Consider the following 12,536-nt stretch of genomic DNA (forward strand, 5'->3'; position numbering starts at 1 on the left):
ATAAATTTGAATGTTCCACAAAATTGAAACTGTTCTCCTCAGTGCCTGCCTAATCACCACCTTAGAAATCGGAACACTCAGAAAATATCCCACCAAGTTTCTGAAATGATCATTTTAAAAGTGACTGCTATGAGTGGACAATCAAACAGCCACAGTCAAACGTAACCTAGACCTCAGTCTATGCTACATATCTGTCAGTCACCACACAAAATTTTCTTCTATTCACATTCGTTGGCTTTATCTACTCACAACCAAACAAACCTGAGCTGCACTATAGATCACATCATTACCACATCCATTTTTTTCTTGCACTAGTTCGCACATGTACCTTAAGGTGCACTACTTTCGCCTATTTGTGACACTAGGTCATATGTAGTTCATAAGAGTTGATAGTAAAGTTCCCAGTTAGAGGTGGCAACTTTCCTTCAGTTCAGACAAATACTAAATGCCTTTACTGCAGACAGGAAACAAGACATCGTTCGTGACGGTGTGTATGGTACACATAAGGCACGACTGTGAAACTGCCAAGCAGAAAACATTTGTCATGTGATGAAAAAGCAAAAATCAGTGGTTACAATGAAATGGGATACCAATTGTCAAATCACCAAGAAGTTGAATGGTTCAAGTACAATGACTGATAATTTTGTTAGATTGGGCACACTATATGGACAGAATGGAAAATATAGTCAATGTAGAAAATTATCTGTGGTATCAAAATGGTTACTTTTGGGAAAAGCAAGGGCCACAAATTGTTATCCTTCTCAACTTGTTGCCAGTTTATGGATGCCAGTAACTACCAGATACGGATTACATATTTTGTAACATGACAAACATCTAGCATTCAAGAATCACCTGCAGAAACTTGCTCTAACACTCAAACTTAAACATGGTAGATTGGAGTTCACTGAAAAACGTACGATGTGAACTTTAGAATGGGATAAAGTGACCTTTAATTATGAAAAGTTTATCTTTGACGGGCCGAAAGAATTTCAATATTAGTGGCATGATATGAGAACAGAGCAGCAGGCAAGAATGAGCAGAAATTTTGGCAGTGGAAGCATTATGATTTGGACAGCCTTCTGTGTTAAAGGTAAATCTTGCACTGCATGGTTGAACAATAGAATGAACTTTCAACATGTACACTGAAGTGATATAGATAGAACTGATAAGAATGCACACAGATTAGGGGACGAAACTCTAATTTTTTCAAAAAGATAATGCATCTGCGCATGTTTCTGCTGCAACCAAAAACTTCCAAGGCATGTTTATCATGGCTGTAATGAAATCAACGACACGGAGAATTTTTGAGGCAATTAGGAAGAACAGAGGTTGGAAAGATAACACAAAAGAACAGTGAGACCCTATGTACCACAATTTTCATCCAGGAAATGTGAACCCCTTATTTTGTTACCCATATTATCAAAGAAATTACGTAATTCCATTGTTACCATTTATGTGTCTAATAGTTTCACAACAAAACTGATACATGTATGCTTCACACACAAGACCAGCACTTTTGTAAGGAACCTGCCTTTACACCAATTTCCACTACTGTATACGCAAGGCACGCAGTTGCTGATCATACCAACACAGCAGCACTCAGTGAATGACTGTTGAATTTCTTTGTGATATGTACGATAACTACTAAAAATTTCAAACCACAAGTCAAAGCAACTGCCACTATCTACCTTCAGTTGCAACCTCTCACTAACAATAAAAACGCAGTGAACTAGTTTCCAAACATCAAAATTCAACACTAGAGAGCATCACCAAATACTACCAAACACACACTTCAAATATGCTGCCCAGCCTTCATGTCATATAAGACAACATTGTTATGTCATCAGTTAAAGCCTGTAAACCGTTAGGCAGAAGTAGGAACAGTGGTCCAAAGTGCCACTATCCTAGCATCGCCAGTTACTTGGTTAGGCAACAGCTGGAGAGCCTGGTGTGCAACAGGGATAGAGAGCACACTTGCAACACTACAAACTATCCTCCATCTTTCTCTCTGCACACAATGCATCACTCAGCTGCCTTCTTATCTGGACACCACTATATAATCTAAACGTTTACATTTGCCATAGTTTGTTTACAATTTCATTTTTCAATTAACTGAAGCAGAGATTTTGCATATTTTCCTTCATACAAGATTTCACTACACTTGCTTCCTTCTGAAGTGAGATAGATTTTGCGGCAAGAAAAGACTTTCAATCTGCCAAATTTACTTTTGAGATGGTTCAATTTGTGATCAGCCACATACATTTCAATGCCTTAAAAAATAAAAATCAAGAAATAAATTGGGCATATAGTGGCTAGCACACTGCCACAGAAATTATTTTAAAGAATGTTCCTAATGTATTTGTAGTGTCATTAAAAAATTACATTAGCATTCATTATAGGTGCCTTAGAAAAACACAAAACTAGACTAGGCCACTCTCCAAATAAACTCCATTTTTTGTATAAATAATTATTAATAAACATTATAGAATATAATTTTTTTCTCTATAGTGAAACTTCATAACATACCTGAAACTAGGGTATGATATCACGTGTATACAGGAAAATGGCAAAGAGCAAAATATAAGTTAAATTCAAAGATTTGTAACAATGTCATTTTAAATAACATATATGATAAAACAAGTTTATCATTACCTGGTTTTATACTGTCCAAAGAAACATTGATGTCATTCAAGGGTTTCACTTCAATTTGCTTAGGTTCACAGATATTTACACTTTCTGTGCTAGTCCTGTGAGATTTATCATCTACTGAGTTAACACTTAGCCGGTCATCACTGTCATTTTTGTTATTTTCAGAGAAAGAATGTACTGGTGTTTCTTCACTAATATCTACCATTGTATCATCACCATTAAGTAGATCTAATGTTCTGCTCTCCATTTTCTGCACAGAATCTTTTTCTAAGGGCTTCACTGGTTCTCCAGTAAGAAGATCCAAATCTAATACACCCGATGAATTGTCACTGCCACTCTTCTTGATGGGTGTTGATGTTGTGATATTGTCTGGCTTTGCCGCATCTTGCTGTCTGCTCAGCAAATTCATGGGTATTTTCGCTGGTGGCCTGTTTACAAAAAAAGCACAACTTCAAGTTCAATACTGAGGAATAAAAAGCTATTTATACTATAAGAGTCATCTGTAAAGTGTGTTTGTCCGGGGGCTGGGGGGTGCGTGTGCACAAGCATGTCAAACAGCAAGGGAAGGAGTCACAAGGAATTTTTTTACAGCATGACAATGACCGCATGCACACTGGGCATTACAAACAGGCAGTGGTGCAGTTCTTCAAGTGGGAAATATAGTACATCACTCATGTAAACAATTCTCTTAACAAGTAACTTCGATTTATTTGTAAAAGTTGAAGGAACATTGAACGGAAAATTTTTTTCAATCAATATGGAGGTTGAAGAAATGCTGACACTGGAACAAAACTACTTATACACACAATCACATTATGTATAGACATAAATGATTATATGGAGAATGGTACAATATGATTCTAATGAAATAAAAATGCATAACAGAAGAAATTTTTTCCCTGCTTGGTACTGTTACTTTGAAGATAACACTCCTATTTAACTTAATTTAAAATAAGCGAAAGGCGACTACTCAAGGCAACCACTCAACTAAGGCAGATCAATTTATGGAGCACAGTAACATATAATAGAAAACAGCATTCACACTAGCCTTCAAGGACTAGCTCTTTTTCCAGCAATAGTACACACACACACACACACACACACACACACACACACACACACACACACACACACACACCCAAATGCACACTCCCGTGACCACGACAGTCTTGCTGTGTGTGCATTTGGGTGTCTGTGTGGTTGTGTATGTGAATTATTTCTGGAAAAGAGCTATTGTTAGAAGGCTAGCGTGAAGCTGTTTTTCGTTGTTTCACTGTGCTCTGCACATCAATCTGCTTTTTTTTTTATGCATGTCAGGTAACCTGAACAGTTTCTTGGCAAGATCAGAAGGCACTTGAACCCATTAGTCACTTAACAGATATCAGAAAAAAAATTACCAACAAGAACTTTTTGCATGCAAGGCCAGGTGACTGTGTAATCATTTACATATGTACATCAATAATTAAAAGGTTCCTCAAAAATTGATAGCATAAATAATAAACTACTTAAAATAAAAAAAACTAGTATCAAAATAGAAAAATACTTAAAAAGCATAGGTGTCTAAAAGTTGTCTGGAAGAAAGGAAAAAAAAATAAAGAGCTGCAAAACTAATTTTAAATCTTGCTGGTACAGACATAGTTATTCCTTCTCAGAACTTTTGGTACAAGCAGGGAAAAAGTTGCAAAATGTTAATTTGTGTTTCCAACTTTAAACGTTATTACTTAATACTGAAGGCAAGTTCTCACTCAAGCAGTAGATTGCCCTCTCATTAGCAGACTGAGTGCTCTCTTTCCTAACATGTCATACAAACAGGACTGCACAAATTCCTTATAAAATTGGAGCAGATGTAGTGTGCTTTTCCCCAAGAACTGTGGCTAAGACGCTTCAAGATGTGCAAGTGTCTTAAGAGACCTATTAGTGTTACTTAACCATCAATAAACTATTGATTAATCAATAGTGTCTGCACTATCGTCACTATCAGTAATCTGGTTTACGTAATTATCAACAGTCATATAGTTTATAATGTAATTCTTCTTTAACTGTCGCGTGAAAAATTCTCAGGTCCTATTACCTCCATGGCGAGTGGAGTGCAGAGGGAAGTAGATTGCATGGAGATATTTAATCAGCATTAAATAAGGTAGTGCCTTAGCCAGTCTATGCTGTGTGTAAATGTATGTTGTTAATAGACTGGCTGCTATGGGGAACAGGTCGTCGGAGAGGGAGTTTTCGTGTTCGTCTTCCAGTGACAACAACTCATGGTCATGAGTACGTCGAACCAATCGCATGCTTATTGTGAAAAGTACACACATAAATAACATGAATTCACGAATGTGTATTATACAGGTTGTCATCTTCAAACGTGTGAGGATATTTACTTGTAGCAAGGAATAAAAAAGTAAAAAAGGTTGTTGTAATACAACACAGTAGGGGGGAAAAAAAAGGGAGGCCATTTTAAAGATTTGTAAGCATTTATGATTGTACTGTATAATGCATTTTAAAATAAAGATGATTATTATCATTATTAATTAAATACACTCGCTACTGACCTCTTCTGTTTCTGAGTCCTCACTGTAGACTTACAAGTGGTTGCAATCAGGCATGTTAATGCATAAGATGATTTGAAAACACAAAACATCGATGCAATCCTAACGCCCCTGTGTCACTTCTGCCTTTGTAGAAGCACAAATACCTTTCATATGTTGGTTACCTGTGTTCTATTCAATTAGCAGAGCTTGTTCCTTCAAGAGTGTACCACGTCCCACAAAACTGAATAAAGTTAAAGCACAACGTGTCAAGTGCCAAGGTTTTTATTTGTAAGGTGGGTGGATATAATCATTAAAATATACAACTGTATTTACAGGCTATCTGCTTTCACAGTATTGCAATGCATATTCAGTAGTAATTAAGGTGAAATGTGAGTGTTTCAAAGGATGTAAGATAAAACTAACCTCTTCTTGCCAAGACTTGGTGGTGAACACCCAGGAATGTTTTTGTGAAAATTTCTAATCCTGTAGATATTTGTTAAGTTCTTGCCCGTTAATGATGAAATCCCTTGTTTGAACCTAGTGAAGTTGGTGAATTAGCTCACCGGTTTACAGCATTCTGCAACCTGATTAATTTTTCAAGCACCAGGAGAAAGGATGCTGAGTTTCTAGCTCTTCGTGATATCGCAGGAGGTACCTCACAGTGCAAACAATGGCTTCTTCATCACTCACTTTGTTATTTAAATGCCACACAACAACGCGATTATTCTTTGTCACACAACTTTAATGCCACAAGCCACAACTGTTGAAACGCTACTGTTGGCAGCAGTGATACAAAGAGCACAGTCGCCATGAAGTACTCTGAGTGGCGCTGACATGAAATGATCTGTACTTTTTGTGTGCCACCAGGTCTCTGTTGGCTGAGGAAATCTTGTGTTTCCAAGATTACTCTGTTTATGTGTAAAGTGCATAAAAAGAGTTTTTTTGTTATTGTTTTGAAAATGAATCATAAAAATCAATCATCTGTGTGGAATTTTTTTCAAGGAGGAGGCAGATAATAGTTTGTGAAGTGTACCATCTGCAGTAAAGAATATAAACATCCAGAAAATACAACTAATTTAAGAGATCGCTTAAAAGAAAGTATGTGAAAAACTAGAGAACCATAGATTAGCAGTAGAATTGAAAGGTGAAGGTCAAATTATGAGCTATATCAAAGTGCAAGGGGCGAGGGGGGGGGGGGGGGGAAGAAAGAAAGAAAGAAGAAGTTTTTTAAAACATTATTTTAAAAGAAGTCAGTTGTATGACACCAGTTGAAAAGGAAAAAAAGAACTTGATTCCCTTTAAGCACAAATGATCGCTATCGATATGCTGCCGTAAAGCACTTCCAACAATCAAGGTTCAAAAAAATTTGTTCATGCCATAGACAGCAGATATGAGAGGCCAGATAAAACCACACTTAAATGTTCTCTGATTCCAAAACTACATGAAGAGATACAAAATAAATTAGAAAAAGCCCTTACAAAATGTAATTTGTTGAGTGTTACAACAGACATGGATACCGACACAAACAAAGGCGTACTGATATTTACTTGGCACTTTATAATGGACAAAAAATTAGTTTCACTCATATTAAAAGTGACAACAATTGTAGGTCACAACAGTGGCACATATAAGTAATATATTTTAAAATGTTTGCTTCCCTAACTTTTCAATACCATGTTGAGATTCAGTCCATTCTCGTGAGCAGTACATGCCTGTACAGTTCACGTCTGTACAGCTTGTGAAGTTCTTCTTGGCAGCTTCATCTCCCACCACCCCCACCCCTCTTGTCAATAGAAATCTAAAGACATTGTGTCATTTCAAATCATAGAATAATTGTGTTACAACAGGCTTAATTTATTTTTTTATCCATTACTACAAATAAGCAAAATGTTTGAATGCAGGTGTCTCTATAATGAGCTTTCTCAAAACCTTGTTACTTCTGCACACCATTTATAGCGGACTGCCCAAAGTTTACACTTGAGAGATGAATTTCAAGTTTGTACAATAACAGAGTAACAAGAGAGAAATGAATGTGAATCCCAACACTGAACCAAAATTAATATAGAAGAGCAAAATCGGCTGGTCGTGGCATTACAATTACTGTGTTGCTATCTTCCAAGAATATAAACAACGTGCTTTGGTGTGCAATTTATACGAAAAAGCTATCATTGTGTTAGTGAGTTGGAAAAGAACTAGAATTAAAACTAAAACTTCTGGTACTTATAAAATGGCGTCAATATTAATGCATATCTTTCACCAAAAAAGGCTAACCATAGCAAGTTGTTAACACAGGCTGTATTAATTGAATCAGAATTTTCCAATGGTAATGGAAACCTCTCATCTGTTGTGTAATGGTAGCTGTTGTATCACAAACATAGTGAATCCGTCAAAAAAACTTTCTATCAGGACCTGTCAAGTTCAGACTTCGAGTGGCCTGGGTATATTATAGGAATACATCGGTAAGATGGGTGAAGGTGCCAGCATTGCTGTCTCTCCCCGTACTTCTCCTTACCCTTCATTACTACTGTTCTCTTTATACCCCTCCTTACACTTCCCTCGGTGAACAGTGAAACACCCAACACCACTTCCACAAGCTATACACTTTATGCCGACTGCATTAAAATCATGAGTGCTGCCGACCTCAGCAATGTAGCAGCTGTAGCACTACAGTAGAGTAATGGCCCTATTGTTTTGTATTTAGAGTCAACTGAGAAACACCCCTTGTCCCTTCAATGCACTTTCTCTAAAGTTGTTACTCCCACGTGCAGTTTATATCATATCTGGTGCAGTTCATCAGCAAGCATTAACATGTAAGGTAGCAGCATTGCATGGCAGACCACTAAACATTTACCCTCTCACACACCTATTCATCATGGAAACCTTCCTCTCCTCCTCCTCCTCCTCCTCCTCTTTTTCCTGATTTCCCTGCACTTTTAAGATGCTGAAGCTGAACTTATCATCAACAAGTAATATATTGGCCTGATTTTTATGAGAATTATTTTTTTATATATGAAAGTATTTTTTCATATAAGAAGACATTGATTTTTTATGAGAATATTAAGCAAAATCTTGGACATATTGGCACTTAATTTTAACATTACATTTTTTTCCTGGTCATCAATCAAATCTTACTACAATACAATATTCATAACAAAACAGTAGCAGTCATTACAGACAATCAGACAATGCTGCAGTTATGAGGGAAAAAAACCCACCTGAAATCTTAAGGATTCAACACTCATCCTGTTTCGCCTATTGCATCAACTCAACAGTACACGATTGTTTCAAAGTAGAATCATTTTCCAAACTTTTATTGAAAGCAAAGGCTACTGTGACTTTCTTTTGTAACTCTACACTAGCCAGTGAAAAACTGCGCAATGCTCAGAAAGGAGCAAACAAAACAAACAAACTCATACAAGAGGTATCGACTCGATGGAACAGCTCACACTACATACTCAAAAGACTTTTGGAAGTTTGAAGTGAGCTTGCGACAGCAATCAATGAAAGTTGGAAAGCACAGCCTTCCCTCACAGCAGAAAATTACTTAGCTATACACGAGATGAGTCTTCTTGAACCTTTTGAAGTAGCAACAACAACAATCTCAGGGGAGTCATATGTCACTGCTTACTTAATTATACCTCTTATACGAGGTGTTTCAGCTAAGTTGTCAGACTTGGAAAGCACCTTAACAGCTAATGAAGAACAAAGGTTTTGGATTAATTGATTACATCAGTCAATGGAAGTCTGAAACCACACGTGTGACATTAGTACATCCTAGGTTTAAGAAACTTGGTTTCAGGACATTTCAAGAGGCACACAACACTGCACAATTATTTCAGAAAGAGTATGCTGCTATCACTGCAGCAACACCAAGAATAATACCTGAAACACAAGCATCTATGAGCAGTGCTAATACGTCTACATTTGAAATCAGATGGTCTACTTTTTTTGCCCAATCAGCAAGCGCGTAACATACATATCGTTACACCAGACGGTGATTTCATAATTGACCTACATCAATATTTTGAAAAACCTGTAACAGACAAGTGTGCTTGTGCATTAGAATACTGGGCAAAATCTAATAGCATGTTGCATGTAATGGTCACTAAATATTTGTGCTGTCTGTCGACTTTGCATAATTAATGAAAAATACAACAGACTAAAGGAGAAGAATTCAAATACCTTACTTTTTATAAGACAAATCTGCATATCTTGTATTGTTGTCTTTAAACAATGAAAATGCTTAGAAAGTTATTTTTAGTTTGAAATACTTGCACAAAACAGTCAATAGATAATTGATAAATTGATAGATTTTAAAAATACTTTCAATAATATCTCATGTGCTAGCTATCTATGTTCAAGTAATATTAAGACCTGTATATGTGATAGCCATATCAGTTCATAATCAAATATGGACCAAGAAATTTAAATGGCTGTTTCATATTCAGAATGGTCTCTCTCAACAATGACATGGAAGGAATAAACCCACACACCACTGTATCTGATGATCACTTGAATCTTATCTGTGCACTCTACTCCTCCAGTATCTTTAAAATCAGATACAACAGAAGAAAAAGGAAGAAAGATTAGGATTCAACGTCCTGACAATGTCAAGGTAATTAGAAATGGAGTAAGATATGATTGGGGAAGTAAATCCGCCATTTCATTTCGAGGAACCATTCCGGCATTCGCCTTAAGCAATTTAGGGAAATCATGGAACACCTAAACCAAGGGGACTGGATGGAGTTTGAACCAGCATCCTGCTAAATACAAGTACTTTGTCTCATCACTATGCCACATCACCTCACTCAGTCAGTGTCTCTGAAATGAGTCTCTGGAAGACAAAGACCCAAGGGCTTCACCAGCACCAAAAGTCTCACCTCAACAAGAATAGTGAAGACTGACCATGTGGTTTCTGGGGTAGATAGCTCCCTGTAGCAAACTTCAAAATTCATATTTTGAGGTGGACAGTCGGCATCAATCTCTTCGAACAAAATTTGCGCCACACAGTACGACACCTTTGGACCAATTTTCTGAAAGTCTGTTAGTATTGTGGGTGAGGGTCCACCAACTGTGCAGCCCTCCTTTTGTTCCCTGTAGTTATGAATTTCTTCATCTTGCAGTCTCCCTCCCCCTCCCCCCCCCTCCTTTCTGTTGGTTGTTGTAATGGTAGCACACTAAAGGACAGTAATGTTCACGATTATCTGGGAGCAGTTCTGGGTACTGGAAGATTTTTTTCTTGTCATGTGCATTTGCAGGTACATGTCTTATTGGTTTGTGCCATGGTTAATGCATTAGCCTTCTTAACAAACTTGAAAAATCTAGGTGCTTACAATGCCTTAAAAGCTTTTTTGCTTTCCCATACCGAATTTCTCTTGTGATTTCTAGCTCCTGGATTTTCGATCCTTAGACTACACAGAGCGTTGTTTACTCCACAGAGTGCAATTTACTGAATAGCTGACATACTTAGGCGGTGATGTACATTCCAATCCTCATTCACAAGCTGATGAATAATACTCACACATATAGCTTTATTTTCGCACATAACAGTGGAGTATCTACACCAACGGTGGAGTATCTACACCTCCGATAAGAATATTTTATTTGATTTCCTATAAGTGGACCACTCAAGCATATATCATGAGAATAATGGGTAACAGTGCCTCAACAGACCATGGGTTCGAACAGCACTGACAGCCTTCTTTCACACCTGAAACTGTATGTGGGTATTATGTATATGGTCTCAAGTCGTATTTGTGGAAACTGGACTTGAACCCCTTCATCTCACAAAATATGGAATTTAGACTTAACAAGTTTGTTTGCATAGTTATATGCCTTTGTCTTGCTGTAATTTATTTTAAGATTCCAGACATGTTTTGCCTATTACATTAAGACAGCTTCAATGGATTTAATATGTAATGATACAATTTTTTATGGTTCATTTATTATGCAGAGGATGTCATCCATTTATCTGAACCAGTATAATACGTTGCGTTCTTTTGCAACTGTTTTTTGACAATAATCTATTCAATGTGCTTTATAAAAGTAATAGCTAAGACTCATGAAACTGGGGATCCTGTTCGTAATCAATCTTCTTGTATACAACAGAAATTGATAAAATACAAAAAAATGTATACACACTTTGAACTGTCATAGGCAATTTACTTCCCGTTCTACAAGGTTAAATATCTGTGAGATAGTAATGTTGTGTTTCTTCAATACGTGGCAGCAGTGGCAAGGAAGTAACTGCAACATGGTGGACATGTGTTTGAGCTTTGAAGTGCGGAAACAGATAATTAAGTGGTACTGGAAGTTTGAGAATGTAGCTGCGGTTCAAAGACAGTGGAGAAGTGAGTATTGTGCAGAACCACCTTCAAGGTTAACAATTATACATCTACGAGACAAATTCGAAATTCGTGGAACAGTGTGTGATGTGCATAAAGGTCGATCGGGGCAACCTCGCACAGCTACAAGTGATGATTCCACAACTGCGATCTTGGAACTGTTACAGCGTTTGACTCAAAAATTTTCAAGGCAAGCGGCACGTGAGAGTAATGTAAGTGCTAGTAGTGTGCTACACATTCTGAAGAAAGGCAAGTTTCATGTGTACATTCCAAGGCTGGTGCAACAGCTAAGTGACGACGATCCAGATCGAAGGTTAGAATTTTGTGAATGGGTTCAGGAGATGGTGAGATGTGAACAGGGATTTATGGGTAGCATAATTTGGTCGGATGAAGCCCAATTCAAACTCAATGGAACTGCCAATAGGCACAATTGGTAATCCTCACATTACAGTTGAAAAGGCTGTGAATTTTCCTGGTGTAAATGTGTGGTGTGGTTTGTCTGCAAGGGGACTCATTGGGCCTTTCCGCTTTGAAGGTACTGTTACTGGAGAAAAGTACCTAACAATGCTTGCTGACTCCATATTCCCTGCCATTCGTGCATTATCGGTAATGATGAGTTTTATTTCCAACAAGATCATATCATAGGGACATACGAGCATACCTGGATCACAATGTGCCAGGCCAGTGGATAGAATGCAGGGGACCAATTCCTGTATGCTCTCCAGGCCTCACGCCACTGGATTTCTTTTTATGGGGCACAGTAAAAGATGAGGTGTACAAACGTAAACCACGTAACCTGGACACACTTTGGAATGAGATTCAGGCACTGTGCGCAGAAATCTCATTGGACACTTTGGTACAATGTACGGAATCAATGGTGACTCGTACTCAGAAATGTATAGATGCTGAAGGCCACCAGTTTGAACATTAATCACATCTGCAAAGTGCATTTATTTTTCCAATTGGACTTTAAGCTTTCCATTTCCAGAAATTTAACATTGTAGAACGGGAAATAAAT

The 12,536-nt window shown here is 37.4% G+C and overlaps 1 protein-coding gene across 4 annotated transcripts in view; it reads right to left on the reverse strand.

The window, feature by feature from the left end:
* LOC126462962 (ADP-ribosylation factor-binding protein GGA2) overlaps positions 1-12,536 on the reverse strand; it is a 131,893-nt gene that overhangs the window by 41,782 nt on the left and 77,575 nt on the right. For all 4 annotated transcript variants that reach the window (XM_050096115.1, XM_050096117.1, XM_050096118.1 and 1 more), the window contains exon 8: positions 2,653-3,077. In XM_050096115.1, the coding sequence (XP_049952072.1) occupies positions 2,653-3,077 (425 nt within the window). The remainder of the gene's footprint in view (positions 1-2,652; positions 3,078-12,536) is intronic.

Source organism: Schistocerca serialis, chromosome 1, assembly GCF_023864345.2.
Source record: "Schistocerca serialis cubense isolate TAMUIC-IGC-003099 chromosome 1, iqSchSeri2.2, whole genome shotgun sequence".
Classification (NCBI taxonomy): Eukaryota; Metazoa; Arthropoda; class Insecta; order Orthoptera; family Acrididae; genus Schistocerca; species Schistocerca serialis.